At 43.4% G+C, this 16,911-nt stretch overlaps 6 protein-coding genes across 6 annotated transcripts; 4 read left to right on the top strand and 2 right to left on the bottom strand.

Moving 5' to 3' along the window:
* Nucleotides 1-21: 21 nt before the first annotated feature.
* O0I10_009558 (uncharacterized protein) lies at nucleotides 22-4,133 on the bottom strand (the record flags this gene model as incomplete). Its single annotated transcript, XM_058489546.1, has 16 exons — nucleotides 22-345; nucleotides 401-518; nucleotides 580-792; nucleotides 846-967; nucleotides 1,026-1,154; nucleotides 1,208-1,348; nucleotides 1,406-1,567; nucleotides 1,627-2,061; nucleotides 2,121-2,486; nucleotides 2,540-2,702; nucleotides 2,758-2,839; nucleotides 2,893-3,000; nucleotides 3,065-3,473; nucleotides 3,531-3,682; nucleotides 3,738-3,930; nucleotides 4,002-4,133. The coding sequence occupies 16 exons, from the start codon at nucleotides 4,131-4,133 to the stop codon at nucleotides 22-24; spliced, it is 3,249 nt and encodes a 1,082-aa protein (XP_058339748.1).
* A 701-nt stretch (nucleotides 4,134-4,834) lies between these two features.
* Nucleotides 4,835-5,925, top strand: O0I10_009559 (uncharacterized protein; the record flags this gene model as incomplete). Its single annotated transcript, XM_058489547.1, has 6 exons — nucleotides 4,835-5,056; nucleotides 5,118-5,228; nucleotides 5,288-5,414; nucleotides 5,480-5,610; nucleotides 5,669-5,779; nucleotides 5,845-5,925. 6 exons carry the CDS (start codon nucleotides 4,835-4,837, stop codon nucleotides 5,923-5,925), a joined length of 783 nt encoding a protein of 260 aa, XP_058339749.1.
* Nucleotides 5,926-5,943: 18 nt separating this feature from the next.
* Nucleotides 5,944-7,835, bottom strand: O0I10_009560 (uncharacterized protein; the record flags this gene model as incomplete). Its single annotated transcript, XM_058489548.1, has 4 exons — nucleotides 5,944-7,064; nucleotides 7,146-7,286; nucleotides 7,348-7,510; nucleotides 7,581-7,835. The coding sequence occupies 4 exons, from the start codon at nucleotides 7,833-7,835 to the stop codon at nucleotides 5,944-5,946; spliced, it is 1,680 nt and encodes a 559-aa protein (XP_058339750.1).
* An 888-nt stretch (nucleotides 7,836-8,723) lies between these two features.
* On the top strand, nucleotides 8,724-9,426 carry O0I10_009561 (uncharacterized protein; the record flags this gene model as incomplete). Its single annotated transcript, XM_058489549.1, has 2 exons — nucleotides 8,724-9,209; nucleotides 9,268-9,426. The coding sequence occupies 2 exons, from the start codon at nucleotides 8,724-8,726 to the stop codon at nucleotides 9,424-9,426; spliced, it is 645 nt and encodes a 214-aa protein (XP_058339751.1).
* A 2,983-nt stretch (nucleotides 9,427-12,409) lies between these two features.
* On the top strand, nucleotides 12,410-14,343 carry O0I10_009562 (uncharacterized protein; the record flags this gene model as incomplete). The annotated part of the gene is made up of 2 exons (XM_058489550.1): nucleotides 12,410-12,652; nucleotides 12,715-14,343. 2 exons carry the CDS (start codon nucleotides 12,410-12,412, stop codon nucleotides 14,341-14,343), a joined length of 1,872 nt encoding a protein of 623 aa, XP_058339752.1.
* A 267-nt stretch (nucleotides 14,344-14,610) lies between these two features.
* Nucleotides 14,611-16,692, top strand: O0I10_009563 (uncharacterized protein; the record flags this gene model as incomplete). The annotated part of the gene is made up of 8 exons (XM_058489551.1): nucleotides 14,611-14,702; nucleotides 14,771-14,847; nucleotides 14,915-15,160; nucleotides 15,218-15,457; nucleotides 15,520-15,609; nucleotides 15,664-16,090; nucleotides 16,156-16,574; nucleotides 16,655-16,692. 8 exons carry the CDS (start codon nucleotides 14,611-14,613, stop codon nucleotides 16,690-16,692), a joined length of 1,629 nt encoding a protein of 542 aa, XP_058339753.1.
* Between the last annotated feature and the right edge of the window lie 219 nt (nucleotides 16,693-16,911).

A 16,911-nucleotide genomic window follows, 5' to 3' on the forward strand; every position in this document is an offset into this window, starting at 1 on the left:
GTACATAAATGGTTTTTTTTATTAAACGGCCCATGAAGCTACTTCTTCTGTCTCATCATCGCCAATAAAAGGTTGATCAATGGATCGAATCATGATATCGCCACATAGAGCACATTCACCAGCTACAATTTCATCCAATTCTTCCCTTAGCAATTCGCTTTGTGTCATTGTACTCCTTGGATCGCCATGAACTTCAGTCATGGATGCAGCTGCTTCATGGGCTGAGATAACTTCTCCACGTGCTGTGTTTGATTTGCCCTTTTTGCCACGGCCCAAATCCTTGGAAAGTTGCTCTCGAATATAGCGTAATCGGCGGATTTGGCGAACGGATAAGAATTGAGAGGTCTATACAAGTACAATAAGTATTGGGTAGTACTTTTTCCCCCCTTTTACAAGTTACCTGATCCATAAGACAATCTGCGTGGAACGCATGTTGACAAGGGAAGATGTAAAATTGTCGTGTCAATAATGGGAAACTGCAAATATAGCATTTTTCTACTGCATTCACCAACGCGAATCTATCACATACACATACACATGTTAGCCATGTTTTCGTTCTCCCTGTAAAAACGATCCTACCTGTTTTTCAATTCACGGATATCCAGGCGAATACTCTCTGAGCTTTTGGTTGCTTCATCCATCTCAGCCTTAAGTTCCTCAATATGAATATTGTATTCCTCCAAGGCATTGCATATCTCTTCCTTGAAATCGTCAATGAGTACAAAGTCGGGAAAGAAGGGCAAAATATCCTCAATCTTGAGAAGATCACTCTGCTGCAAAAACTCCATGGCACTAGACAAGGTTTGGATCAGCTTCATCCCATTTCCTCGTTATCCATTCCTTACGTCTTGATATCATTGTTCTCATGCACCACGTGTTTTGCAATGCTGAGCCATAACTTTTTGCGTAGAGCATCATCATCCTCGGGTTTATCAGCATTGATACGCGCCAGTTCGAGATCATGATACTAAAATGCATTGTTGGTGATGACATAAACTCAAAGTACAACCATCCCACACACTTACCTTGAGCGCAAGGTTCACGGCTTCTTCATAAAGACCCATCTGGCTATAAATATGGACGCAGCTTTGTGTTCGGCCATTTTGCGTACAGAGTCGAAGCGCATAGTCGAGATTATAGTGCATATCACGACCCTAATTTTGCGATAAGTCGACATGTCAAAAGAGCGAAAAAGAATACCACATACCTCATTCTTTAAAAAGGTGAGCAATGCGGTTTCATCCGGTGTGGGTTGGGTGGCATAAAGCGTGAGAAGGAGATTGTGGATAGCGGGATCCGTATTGCGAAGGGTGGTGACGACATGGGAGAGGTATCGTATGGCTTGATTCTATAGGTAATACGTTTAATCCCACATGGATTGGATTGATTGAGACAAAGCACGTACCTGGGTAACTTTATCGGATATCCGCTTATGATCGTATCGCAATAAAGATGGGATCAATTGGCGTGGGTTGAGATTGGGTTGTCGCATCCACACGTTGACAGTCTCATACGGTGCATTTTCCATCAAGACAGGAGAAAACTTGTAAAAGATATCAGGATTGGCCTAATACAATAAAAGTGAGTCAACATGGATGCATCCTTTTTACCCAATACAATGATTACCTGCTTGGCAAGCACCTCGAGTGCCTTTTCCCAATCCTTTTCCACTATCCAGTGACTAATGACACGCTCATAATCCTCGATCAACGCAGCATAATCCAACAACTCGTCGTTTCGACCATGGCTGGAGATGAGCTTGTAAGTAGTCGGCTTGTGGAGGATGTTGCAATACGTTTTCAAAAACAAATGAAACTCGTCACGAATTTCTGCTAGTTGTTCCTTGTAGTACATGCTATCATTGTGTTGTACTGCAGTGGCAGCAGAGGTGGTGGTAGTCCCATTGGTAGTGGCGGTGGTAGTCGTAGTAGTGGTTGCATCTCCATTAGTGGTGGCGGTGGTTGTACAATGAACTGACGACATTAAATCTTCCAACTCATTCATTTTGGATAAGTATAGCTCCACCAGCCATGTCGCCAAGATCGTTTTTTGTGTACGATCCTATATCAGAGGTGAGTAAATCCATCCCTCCATCCATCAAGATCCACATCTCATGTTACCTTTTTCCTGAATCGTTCCAATTTGTTATTGAGATAAGTCCGCAAAGCATCACGTTCATTCTTTTCCACGAATTTGAGAGCCACCTCTTCAAAGGGCACCGTGCTTTCTGCAAAGTAGCGTGCGCTCATCTGATACCTCCTCAGGGAGAAATAGTCACGTGCTTGGGCCGTATACACCTTATCCTTCTGACCAGGATCTTTGCAATATTGCAATGCCGTATCGTATTGGCCCTTCTCCAAATAGAGCTTCCATACATCCCTTTCCTCGTTTTCAATGCTGAGCTCGTATATGGTTTGTGTCGTGTAGATCCAAAATGTGCGCTTAATGTCATCGACTGCCATACCAAGCATGATCTCGCCGTCGTTCTACATGAACCATTTAATCATTGGAGTCTCAATTTCTTGGATTCTCGACTTACAATGGGTATATGTTCTTCGTACACAATTTGATCATTGAGCTGGCATACGGCACGTACTCGATCCTTGTATAGAAGGATAAAATGGAATTCGGTCAAGGCGACTGAAATAGGAATCTCTGTCACAAGTTTGCCCGTCTCATCTTCAGAAGGTGTTGCAGGATACCTAATTCAATGTAAGTCTATCAAATCATGAGTAGACGAGGATGGTGGTTACTTACTGAAGCAGCTGGACGTTATCAATGACGCTATCACCAACGCCTTGTGATCCAAAGACCAAATCTCCATGATATATACCAGGGCCTAGTAATGTTGGTGTTAATGGAGATTACCTCATACCCCCATTCACTTTATACCTGTCAGCCATGCAAATGTTTGTGCAACACCTTGCTGTTGTAATTCGTGAAATCGACTGAAAAAGTGTAATTCGCTGTAGGGCAATTCTCCTGGTAGTTCCTGAAAACCTACATGATCCTTCCTCATTAGAATCCCATCTCTCTCCTCTTCCTTTTCCTTTGTTTACTTTACCAGGATTCACATCATAGTTGGAGAACATGGCTTCGAACAGGGCCTTTTCAGCGGCACGATTATCTTCACTTTCGCCAAATCCAGGAGAAGATCTTGATCCATTACTGTTGGTGGATGGGCCGACATAGCCGACAAACTGGTAAATGCGAGTGGGCGTGGTAGCCATGGCGAAATACTTTCGATTGTTGACAGGGAATTGCTCAAAGTATAATCCAGTGATGGGCATGGTGGACTCGTGCATGGAATAGATTTGCTTGAAATACTTTTCCTCCCTTCGAAAGAATTCATCGGTAGGTTCAAGGCATGTTTCATAAATAAGACCATTGGTGGTGCCAATAAGGATTTCACGTGTAGATGGATCTGTCAATGTAGCTTGTTTGTTCCATGCCACGGATGAAATGGTGACGCCCTTGAATAAGATGAATGAGGATGGTGGTGGATGCTCTCTTTAAGATATGATGCTTACCTTGAGCTTGGATAATTGCTTGGTACGTCTCCATTTTTCATACAAGTAAAAGTTCTCACCATGATCGGTAGTGATGATCAAATGACGGCCAGTAGGATCAAAGAACACTTTGGATATCTTGCCATCACTCGCTTTACGTGTAATTTCAATCTCTATATGTACATCCCTATTAGCATAGTACACCCCTTGCTCAATGTCCAAGCCTACCTTCCACTTCGAGTGAATGATCAAGGTCGATACGCAATATCCGGAATGTTTCAAGGGCCATGACAAGAATGTTGTTGGACACAGCCATATCAACGAGCGGTGCTGGTAGTTGAAACTGGACATAGTTCAAAGCAAAGATAGGAACGTCTGCTTGGCCAAATCCATTGGATACAGAGACATAACCGGTTTCTAACTATTCGACAGCGTGTGTGTATCGGTTAGAACGAGATGCAAGATTGTGACATGAAACAGCAACGTATTTACCCGCACATTGTCTCCTCCACCTTCAAATCCCGTTCCGTATCCATTGGGAGCCGCGTACACATCACCAAATGACGCAGGGACTGGTGCGAGTGAAGCCTCTGTAGACTCATTAAAGTCGTCGATAAGAGACATGTGACGCCAAACAGTGAATGGGCAAGGGAAGTTGTGTTATATAGATAATGTTTCAGTAAAGGAGCAGACCCGATGTGGATATGTGTGTGCCGCGTCGGCATCCCAATTTAAAAGCGACACACCTTGGTAGTATAGGACGTCCCTTTTGGACTATGCATTGACTATTGTTTGCATCATTTGTCATAAAGAGATTATCTACCATGATACGTCTATCCTCCTCATTCCATTATAAACAGTGATCTCATTAGCCAGTGTTTGCCTATTTGACCACCTATCATTATTGTTCATGTTTACTTTCAAGGGTCATCCAACTCCCAAGTAGAGTCAAGGAGATCTTGAAATCATACAACCTAATAAAGTACATTCAACCTCATCATCCTCATTCGTATCATCAGCGTTGGTATGAAAATATAGAAGGGGTATCCAGCGAGTAGCGATATTCATTTTATTTAAGGAACAAAGTAGTATTTACTAGGCACTATGAGGGCATTTCCAGTACGTTGATGCGTCATGAAGCACTTGCAAACCCCAATCGATGGTAACATGGTTGTTCCAAGTAGCGTGGTGGGTATCATGGCAACATGGAGTGAGGGAAAAAATGCATGAGTGATTGGCTGAATGAAACCCAGCTGAGTAGTGTGGATGGCTGAGACTGGCATTACAAGTTTTCTTCTTTTGCTTCCTTGATCGATCTCGTCCCAATGTCATCGTCATTCCGCAACGCAGTCAACAGACGCAACCACAAGGAACGTGGTCAACTTGCAGGTCGTCAACGACTCGGCCTCTTGGAAAAGAAGAAGGATTACCTCTTGCGTGCCAAGGATTACCACAGCAAACAAAAACGACTCAAGGTCTTGCGAGAAAAGGCCCTGTTCAGAAACCCTGATGAATTCTACTTTAAGATGATCAATTCCCGGACAAAGGTAAATCCACCTTCAACAACCTTGTCTTGAAAAACAATGACTGAGCCTTTATTCGATATAGGGAGGTGTCCATATCCAAGAACGCAACAATCAATTACCGGATGAAATGGTCCAGCTTATGAAATCACAAGATAAAAACTATATTCGATTGCATCGAGATATCAGTAAAAAGGTACATGCATGCATGCATATCAGAAGGGGAGGAGAACTAGATCCTGACGCATACAATAGAAAATGGAAAGGTTACGAGATTCATTGCATTTTATCGACCAAGATGAAGACGAGGAGGATGAGGATGAGGATGAGGCACCAACAAAGAAAAGCAATCACGTTGTATTTGTCGATTCACAGGAAGAAGGTAGAGTACATGCGTGTGTGTATATGTGTGTGCTTCATTGTATACTCATTCATCCGTTTTTACAGCCAAGAAATTTGATCCCGTCAAACATCTCGACACAGTACCTGAGCTTGTCAATCGCAAATTCAATCGACCACGTATCGAGACATTAAAAAAGAACCCCATTTTGGCACCTGAAAACGCTACATCACTCAAGGTAAAAAGTCTATTGCACCTGCTTGGTTTCATTCGATCTAATGTTGAACCGACTCTAGGAATGGAAGAAGGAAAGAGAGGCAAAGTACAAGGAATTCACAGCCCGTGATAAGAGGGAAACGGATTTAAGTCGTGTAGAGCGCGAGTTGGAGATTCAAAAGGCATTAAGGGTAAGCGATTGGATTATCATGAATACGAGGGGGAGACCAAGTACTAAGTTTTTATTTGGTTGTAGTCCAAGGGAGCTAGAAAGAAAACCGGTGTCGATGCACTTGGTCTACCTGTATACAAGTGGAAAGCAAAACGCGCAAAATAAATCCATTCATTTATTCGATTACTGCTTCTTTACTTTGATATCGCTTGTGCTTCTTTGCTGTTGAATAAACAATTGGACTAGGTAACGGGTAAAGATGAATGTGGTAGTGATGAGAGCAAACAAGCCGAGGTACAAGTCATAGTTGTTACGCTTGAAGAAGGATAGGTTACGTGCAATATCACGACGATGTGGCAAATGGCCTTCACTATCAGCTGTATACACCACCTCTTCGACAATATTGGCAGCACGATCAACACTATTTCGGCCATGGATCTGAACCAATGCTTGATACTTGTCGACGACTTTTTGCATATGACCCTCTTTATCTTCCACGACACGACGCAATTTCTCGGTCATACGATGGGCATCAAGCCTGTCATCAGTATGCGTGAGCCATAATCCAGCACCTGTGCGCTCAATCAATTTGGCATTTGCAAATTGATCCGTCATAAAAGGATAAGCGAGGATTCGTTTGCCTTGGTACATTGCTTCAAACAGCGACATGATGCCTGCGTGGCTTACAAAGCTGATCACTGAAGGATGTCGTAAAATAGCCATTTGGGGTGCCCATGATACAACCTTGCCAACATCCGTAAACTTTGTGCTGTTGAGTAGATAGTGGGTGCCTGATGCACTTGTCACATGATCCGGTAGAGGAGTGCCCTTGGTTGCTGACCAAATAAAGCCATCCAATACGCCTGCCTCGTAATTGTTGAGTAGCATTTGTAATACACGTGTTGATTCTTGATGATCCTTGGATTGTGTATGCTGACCAAAAGCAACATACACCACGCTCTTATGTGTGTCAAGGAAAGAGGCCAATTCAGGTGTTAATGGATCAAAATGATCGTTGTAGATAGGTCCTACAAGCTCCACTAATGGTCCCATAGGTCTTGGGTCATCAAAGCCGTACAAATTATTCACCAATTTGACTGCATCTTGCCATCCATCTTTGGGGTTGAGACCAAGTCCAAGCGAATGCAACATGTAAAGATACCGAGCCATGTTGGGTCCAGCATGCCACAATAATTGGATGGGCCATATGAAGCGTTCATAGAATCGGTAGCTATACGACAAGTGCTCCGTGTTACTTTCCATCATGGTGAATGGGCTCTTGTTGATGTAAGCTAACTCGGCCTCTAGTGTTGTTGTGATATTACCCTCCCCATTAGCATTGTCTCTTTATTACCAATACCATGCCCACCCTATTATGTGTGTACCTGGCGACTCATTGATCATCATCGTAATGATAACCGGACGTTTGGTCTCTTTGGCAGCATGGATACAAGCAAAGGAAATGTGGTCGCAAAGCACAACATCGATGGATTGGGATTCAATTACTTGCCGGAACGCATGGTAGTCTTTTTTAATAACAAACGTCAGCCAATATGTAGCAAGATAATACGATGGCAGCAGACTTACATGATGCATAATTGCTTGCCGTCAAATCAACGATACCTGCAATAGCGTCAAAAGGCATGGGTGTCATGGTATGATACATTGAGTGATTTACTGCTACAGAAGTATCTCCAATGGAGATTCCTTTGATATAGGGCCGCTGTCGACTGAAACGGAGGTTGTTTTTCTATAGATGGTAATATCGCTGTTAGCATTGGATCGATCTTTTAGTGCCATCGCACTTTTCTTATACTTGCAGTGGTAGCATAGGTGATCTTGTGTCCTCGCCTATCAAGTTCGTCTAATACTCGCATCACCCAGCTATGGTGTGAGGAACCTCCCATATTGGCACCAAACATGATGTTCTTGGGTGTACTTTGAAAATGTGTGAGTGGATCCAATTCTTGCATGATGTCGTTCAATCCCCGAGCGATGTTTTGCTCAGAGCTGTTGGCTACAGCCAACATGAACAAGTAGGCCGTAACCCAGAGAATCGAAAAGAGCAATAGCATGATAAAGAAAGTGGTTAAGAGTGCACTGAGTAGCCCATAAGGAATATCTTTAATACATTTGTCTTTCCATACGCCGTGTTGTTGTGAGTCAAATTTATCGGATGCAAACGTTACACATGGCTGGGTTGCATAGCGTGTGCGAGGCTTGAATGTGCGTGCTTCCGTGTATACCACCAACGATCATTTAAACCGCCTTGCCGAAATAGAGCTTAGCGCAGTTGTCTCATTCCTCATGAACAAGCTATCCCAATCTCGGTACGAAAGATGAACAAACAAGATCGAGGTATGTGGATAAAGAAAAGGGTTTTACAATCCTGCGCCACGTGGTATGTTGTGGGATAAAGATGATCCTCTGGCTCCGTGATGAAACAACTTTACGGTTTTAACATGGGATGACAATTCTTCTCCAAGTCAGCTGACTCCATAGCAATACATCTGGATGACTGGATCTAAGGTTGTGTGTTCCTTTTTTCCTCACCTAGCATGGTGGGCTTCTCTCTTTAGCAAAGCGCTACTCCTCCTCAAGTATCCATCCAGGGTTTTTAAAGTTACTTTATTATTGCTCCAAACATCACTACACGATACTTTGATAAGCTCATCTTTCTGTCACGTCGATAAGAAGAAACAATCAACGATCCTTGCTGCACAGCTGTTATTGACGTATCGAGGTATTCGCGATTGAGCCTTGTGCATAAACGCCGCCGAGAATGGGAATCTCCGGTAAGCAAAACTCCACCGCTGTTGATCCGTGCACCCACCTTCCTCATATGGTTGATGTTGTTTGCAATAGAAGTCTCTCATCAAGGGCTCTGTTTGTTCAACATGGTAAAGAAGACAATGAAGAGATGGAATAACAAGGGATAGTCGTACATCACTTGACTTGCAAACATGACTATCTTAGTGGGGGGGGATGCCGCATTTGAAAGTTCCAAAACAAGACGCGTCAAAACGGGGCAACAAGTCCGAACCAGGAACACACCTTTTATTCTTCTACTTTTATATACGCACATCCTCGTCATTCCAAAACTGTCAACTAGAGAAGCACAATTGCGTCGTTTCTTTGAATTGAGGAGGATTGAAGAAGAGATCTATGCTGGTGTCAATGAACAAATGAACGCGATCGACCGTGCTCTTGGTCTGGCGCCGTGCTATATCGATGACGAGGAGCGAGAGCTGATTGAAGAACTTGACAAGGAGGCAAAGTTACTTGACCTGGAGGCAGAGATGATGGATGCAATGGAGTTCGGGCCAGAAAATACACTTAGTGCACAGCTTCAACGGATGGACTTTGAGTTTATTCAAAGGTTGATGTGTCCTCAAGTACCCAGCAAAAAGAAGAAGGGTGTCTCAGCACCTACAGCAACTCGTCATCCAGTAAGTGACACCATATCACTCTTTATAAAAGGTTTTAACGCGTCCTTTTGGTTATTAGAAAGAACCCGTGCATCGTGTTCGCAAGAAAGGCAAAGGGCATCCATTACGCTGGAAGAAGAGGATATCGCAAGAACCAAAAGGAGAAGCGGCTGTTGCGAACAACAAGGAACGCTGTACTACGACCCATGAGAGCACTCACGAATCCATGACACACTAGGTAAGCGGTCATGTATACTACTCTTTCATCATTTATCAATCTAACAGTCCTGAGGATTCATTAGATTGACGACGTTTGGCGGGTCATGAAGATCATGCATGGATGTCGTACCACCAACAAGTCATTCTCATCTCCAACAAAAAGGGTGTAACCATCATCTTGGACTCTGCTACCTCGTTCATCATCCACCGAGTCAGCTTTCATCTTAATGTCCTCTCCTAGTACAACGAATAAACAACAACTTTCATCAATCAGTCGCGACCTTCTTTCTTGCATGGACAACACTTCTCACGCCCACGTACTTGAAAGCACGGCTGTTGTCATCAACGTAATCAAACATCTCTTTCGTCTATTTGATTGCATATTCCATCAATGCCTTGTGGTAAGTGCTTATGTGGTAGCCATTATGAGATTCGTATGCATCATGTATTGATTGCTCTCGTCATTGTAGTTGCTTATCGTATTTGTAATTTGGTCTCAATTTCTGATGGATTTTTGTTGTCTACTTGTAAGACTATAACATCATTTCTTTCTCGTAAGTTGCATATTGATACGTCTTTGAGTAGTGAGTTGCTTCCAAAAAAAGAGACTACCTCCTGGGTCATATGCAAGCAGCAGAAGAAGGCAACTCCAGTTTGGGGAAAAGTCAGAGGCTCCTTTGATGGCACGAATCCCTCAGATCAAGGAATCCTGATATGCTGACAGAATTACAAGTCGTCGAGTGCTGAAAACCTTTCGGTTCAAGCGTTGTTGTCGTGTTCATGAATAATCAATCACGTGTACCCATCATCCAGGCTCAACTCGTGTATGGTTGTATCCTTGGTTACTATCCAATCCTAGTTTCCCGGTTCCTCTCCTCGAGAATAGATCTTCCCTATGTCGAGTACCACTTACTCATTCAACATCTCCTATTACAGCAACTACCATACACACCTCACAAGGCAGCGGATAAATCATTGAACCCACAAACAGTGAAGGATGCTATCAAACTGTAAGTAGTAATACGATCACATTACAGTGGATGCTGATGATGACTGTATAGTATGCTTGATCGAAGTATGCAATGCGTTGGATACTATACATCAAGGATCCCGCCTTATGGTACCACGACAACCAGCCGAGCAGAGGGTGTGCACGCTGATCTAAAACGAAGGTTGTTTATCAACGCGAAGCAATCTTTCACCGACACTTGAACAAGTTGCTGATTACTTTAAGCAAAAGGTATGTCGTGTGGTTTATATACAGGCTTTTGTATTGATGATGACTACAGGTTCAGGCATGGATTCAAGCACTGGATGAAGAGCACTATCATTTCCAAGACGTTTACCAGATCGCGTATCACCATTGTTTGGTCATGTATCAAGGCTTGCCACATTCAAGGTCTGCAACGAACTAAAAATTCAAAACGGACGCTATAGAATCCTACGTCATACTTGTTGCCAAATAGCTGAAACATGCATCTTTCGACATCGTCATTATAGTCATCTTTTCCTGAAATCTCCTTAATAAAGGGTCATAATGTAAGGGCCTGCATATTTAAAGGCTGTTGTTCTTGGTACAAAAATCTTTCTTTATTTCAGTAACCGTGTTCTTGAGATGCAGTGCGATGATCTTTGTGCTGCATGAAACCATGCAAAAGACGTCTTTCATCTGGTGCTCTTTTTTAACAACACAAAGACAGTGACCACGTATAATCACGAGGGAAGAAGTTATCTTGGATTCAACAAAATGTCCCATCTTAGCTCTTGGTCTGGAACGAGCCAAGCTACTACATAATGACTGAGGCTTACGATGGATACGGTTTGCTCATATTTGTGTTTGGGTAATAGCCGTGTTTTTCCCCTGCACGGAAGACCCCTAGATCATCAACTTCTCAATGTATGCCATATGTTCCATGGAACGACGCATGTGCTTCTTTTTTAGAACATCGCCTTGCAGATGAGAACCTTTATAGACCTGTAACACGCAGCTGTTGCATCCAACCCCTTGGTGGAGTTTTTGCTATCATTCCTTGGATCATTTCTGCCTCCAAGGCTATTGCACGAAGAACAAGGCAATCATGACGATGAATGAAGGAAATCAGGTAACACGAGCTTGGGCGGTAGCAGTTAACACCCTTTTCACTTTACAAGATTGGATCGACGTCTTGTAGAACTTATGCCATATGCCCGTTAAAATGATACATCATAGGGAGAACCCCGTTTGGAACATCTTATAGCAAGAGTTGCTTATAAAAAGGAGCTGGTGATGATGCAGTTGGCTGTACACATATATTCTGAACCTCACAATGAAATTTTTGTCCATTGCTGTCATTTGTGCGATCGTTTGCGCCACCAGCGTCACTGCCGTAGAAAACAAAGAGCAACAGCAAGGAAGCCAGAAACCATGCAATGAAAGAAACGAGCAAGAATGCAAGGGACGTGAATGTTTAGCAACCTATACATTGGTGGACAGGGCCGGTGGTAAGACAGCTCTTGAATGCTGGTGTTGAGCGTCGAATTGAAGTGGAGTATTGAGAATATCATTATGTATGTAGGGATCAGCGGTATTTGACAAGTGCTACGAAAATACGAGCGAAAATGATGTTAGATTTAGATCACCAGGGTTTAATGCACTTGGTTCTCAATAGTCCTATTACGTGTAAAAGTTTATACCCTTTGAAGATCTATAAATGGTTAATAGTGCCATGAACAAATGTGCGTATTTTCTTCCTTTTGATAAACATGCATAAGATCATTTCATTGTCTTCGTCTCTTTACCTCTCTCTCATCTGTAGAAGTGGATGCGATGTAACTTGCAATGAAATGCATCCATTATGCACCATCAATGTTCGTGCACAGACATCTTCTCATGATCTGGTGTGGTGGGGTGGGGAAGGAGAATAGATCCACTTTATGCCGACGCGGGACGTCATCGGCTCCTCTTTCTTTCTTTCTTTCTTTCTTTAGTATACTCACACACAACATACCCACGCAATCTCCCAATGGGACAGCATTCAAGTAAAGCCTCCACTGAAGCAACCCTCGAAGTACCTTCAGCTGATACGACATCGATCCGTACGGGACACCAGTCATCTTCGTCAGTGATCAGCGTGCCTCGCTCCATGTTCACTCAATGCAAGCACAAACTTTCGCGTATCGAACTTTATTCATTGCATCAGACATTCGACGAGCTGAAAACAATACAATCGGATCAGTTCGAGTGTATTGAAGTCAAGGAGTTCCTGGTAAGTGATACAAGAGTCCTAGTATCAAGGATGTTAACCTTATCTCTCTCTTTCTCTCGAAGGCACATTTGGATTTACCACGATCGATTGAACCAGCAGGGATTCTTTTATTCAAGTCATTTTCTTATCTTGGATCCTATGGCAACGGGCCACCCGCAGCGATTCGATTGACATTCCCAGCATTCGTTACTGCATTTGTCTTGTTGACGGGGAAAATGGATGACAATGATGAACATGCACACATGTTTGAAAGCATGCTCTTTGAATCACTTGCGATCCCTACTTCTTCGGTCTCCGATCATGATGATACGACAACATCACAACAGCAACCACCAGCAACAACAGCAGCAACAACAGCTGTGGAGAAGAAGGATGCATCCACTACTTCGACTCACAAAGGAGGATTATCATTGGCGGATTTGGGCGTGGACTTTAATGATTTGGATTTTGATACACTTGGAGATACCCATTCAGAACCATCGATTGATGATAGCAAGATTCTGACACGTGATTTGGTTTCCTTATTTGCGCTCTTCCTTTGGATTGCAAAGATGGAAAAGGAACAAGGTCTCACAGCAAGTGGCAGCAACATGCAAGATGCGCTTTCGACCACGGAGAATGAACAAAGTATGGCACAGCAGATCGTTCAATCCATGACAACAACAACAGCTACAACTACTACTAGCCCAAAGGATGATGATGATGATGATGATGATCAACAAGAGGCTGGACCCACCGTATCCGAGCACGCATTTTTTAATTGGCAGCGACGCAATGCACCTCATTTGTTTCAAACATTGCAATCCTTCATTTACAGCAAATTCGCCATTCATAATCAAGCCTCCTTCAATACCAGCAGCACCTTATCGGATCTCGTTTTGATGCAAGATGTTGTCTCTGTTCCTGATACATCGGATATCCTTACACTGCCTTATTGTGCTTTGTTGGCATGGAGCCCATTGCCAGACTTGGCACGTCAAATCAAGAAATGGCCACGACTGTACTCTGGTTATGAAGATGGATTTGCCATGAATCGTTTCGAAAGTCGTGTGTTCAAGTATCCAGGACCCACACTGGTCGTGATCCAAGGTGAAATCAAGGGGGTTGGAACAAAGACATGGGCATGCTATGTGGAGGACAAGTGGAAACAATCGAAACAACATTATTGGGGCAGTGATGCTTGCTTTGTTGCCGAACTTGCGCCTACATTTGAAGTGTTTTCATCCACGCATTGCAACTCCCAGTACATTTATTATCACAACGACTTTGGTATTGCATTTGGCGGTACTACAAAATCCAATCAACCACCCAAACAACCCGTTGCTATGCCAACCAACGCCAGCCATGATGATCCTGCTGCCATCCACGTACCAACAGGTTTCTTGTTGACACTTGACAACACTCTTCAACGTGGCATTTATTCTCAAGAAGCCTATCCCGCTCTTCCTACGCTTACTGCATCTGCATCAAGGAAACGATTCTATGAACCATTTGAGACCGTCAATATCGAGGTATTTGGTTTGGGTGACGAAAAGGCACGTCAAATCCAAGAACGGGAGTGGAACTTTGAGAAACGAGAAGCATTACGTCGTGCTGGACTTCAATTTCGACAAGCAGATGGCAACAAGGTGGATCGTGAATTGTTACGCATGGCGGGTATCATTGATGACGACAATCGGCAGGAACGTTAAAAAATATCCACATCATTTCAACTTGTACATATATCATCATCATTTTGGAGAACAATAAAGAATATGATAGCCCCTGCATATGCATTCTAACCAGGTACCACTATACTACTGTTTCAAAGTGCGTAATGTTGTTGTCTATGAATTCTAAATCCCACTGACATACCATCTAATAAAAAAGCCATGAGTATGACATTTTCAGCTATAAAGAGCCTGCAAAAACCATCACTCCATCGAATTGATCTTGCTTACATACCCTCACTTGTCATCATGGTAGTTGGCAAATCATCCATGCTAGCGTCAACGTTGCTGCTGTTGGTCCATGTGTGCCTTGCAGCTGCAGCAGAAAAGATGTTGATCGGGTAAGGAGACACACACATACATACGTGCACATGATCAATCATGCGATGGCTCATTCATCCCATAAAAGTTACTTTCCCAATTGGCTGTACGCCAATTACCCAGTGGAACAAATCCCCTATGAAAAATACACTCACCTTAATTATGGTAATAATGATGACCATAGTGCCAATGGATGGAACCTATTATTAACGTGCATGCATGCATCATGTAGCCTTTGCTATTCTCAACAATGAGGACCTCTTACCCTCTTTTCCTGATGACTGGGCTGTCGAGTTTTACCTTCCAAAGTTAGTGTCTTTGGCTCATCAAGCTGATACCAAGGTGCTCTTATCGATTGGTGGCTGGACAGGTTCACAACGTTTCAGCTCCATGGTGGCAAGCCCCGAAGCACGCCAACGATTTATTGATTGGAATGTGAACTTTATTCGCGACTATGGCACTGATGGCGTTGATATTGGCAAGTGGATTGTGAATGGGACTGCTGATGGATATGGGGTCTAACATCAATCTTTAGACTGGGAATACCCGGGTCGTCAGGGTGCAGGATGTAATGAATATGAAACCAATGACGCTGACAACTTTTTGGTGTTGCTCAAAGAACTCCGTGAAACATTGGATCAGGAGTTTGCCGATGATTACAAGGAAATTTCGTTGGCTGTTCACGTGGACCCATTCACTGGTAGTGATGGTAAACCCATGGCCGATGTATCTGCTTATGTGCCTTACTTTGACCACATCAATCTTATGACCTATGGTAAGAAGAGCTGCATGGAGATGATAGATGTATTGATATTCATACTCTCCTTTCTCTTTTAGACATTAATGGCGCATGGGCTACTGAGACTGGACCTAACGCACCCTTCCAACGTGAAGAAGGCAAAGGTGCTAGCTATTCATTTGTCGAGAGTAAGTTGTTGCAGCCATCAAGATTGATTTTGTGTGGCTGATATCCAAGGTTAGGTATCAAGGCATGGAAGGATGCAGGTGTGCCTGGCAACAAGATGACGGCAGGTCTTGCATTTTATGGTCGATCCATCAAGGCACAAGTTGACATGTCTCAAGATCCTTCATCACAATATCAGCCTGCTATTGTTGGTGCTCCCAAGGGTGATTCAGATGATGCTTATTGGGCTGATCCTTACTGTGCTGCCGATATCGATGGTGTTTCAGGTGTATGGAAGTGGACTAATTTGCGATCCGAAGGTGTCCTTGGAGATGATTGGGAAACCACAGGCCAAGGATGGGTACGCTATTGGGATGATGTATCCAAAACACCATGGCTTTTCCATCCTGAAAGCAAAGTCTATGTTTCCTATGACGATCCAAAGTCGATTGGTATCAAGGTGGATCATGCACTATGTGAGGATTTGGCTGGTGTCATGATTTGGTAAGTATACGTGTAGAACTCTTATTTTTCTTGGCACTCACAAGGAGGTGGGTTTTAAAAAAAAGGGATCTTCATCAAGATAACGGTGAATTATTGAATGTGGCCCAGCGTATCCGCAGCAGCAATACTCCTGCATCTTGCTCTATCGAGGAGAGTAGTGTCAATTCCATGGCTGCTTCTTCACCACCACGTGTATCAGCACAAGCAAGCAGTGTTCAACAAAGCGCACCTGCCAGCCGAACCACCTTTACCACCACCTCACGATTGGTTGTGCCAAGTAGTTCCATTGATAGTGTCGTTGCACCCTCCTACCAAGCTGCATCTCCCGCATTAGGCCATCCCATTGATAGTGAAGCATGCAACACCCCTGGTGAGCAACGCTGTGTCGATAGTGGTCGATCACCCGATTGGATTACATGCAATTTTAACAAGTGGGTCGTGCGTTCATGCTCCGCTGGTGCCGTGTGTCATGATAACCAGCAAGGTAAGTAATTCATCTATCTATCTAGGTAGATTTTTCCATGCTGCCAATGCTAATGCCCCAATGCTAAAATGATCATATAGGTAGTTTCTTCTGCGGACTTGCAGATACGGTGTACTAAAACAAAAAGCCTATTCCCATCACCACCACCACCAATCACGTTTTGCATACAATCTTCTAAGTTTATATATTGGCCAGCAATAAGAATATGGTTTTACAACAAAAAAATGAGGGAATTGTGAGCGTGGGCTGTTGTTGCGTGGTGTGTTGTATTTATTATGCTTGATGTGGGGGGAGAGGGTAAGGGCAAAAGGAGGAAGGAAAGGAAGAAGAAGAAGAA

This window comes from Lichtheimia ornata, assembly GCF_029851405.1.
Source record: "Lichtheimia ornata isolate CBS 291.66 chromosome Unknown scaffold00056, whole genome shotgun sequence".
Lineage (NCBI taxonomy): Eukaryota > Fungi > Mucoromycota > Mucoromycetes > Mucorales > Lichtheimiaceae > Lichtheimia > Lichtheimia ornata.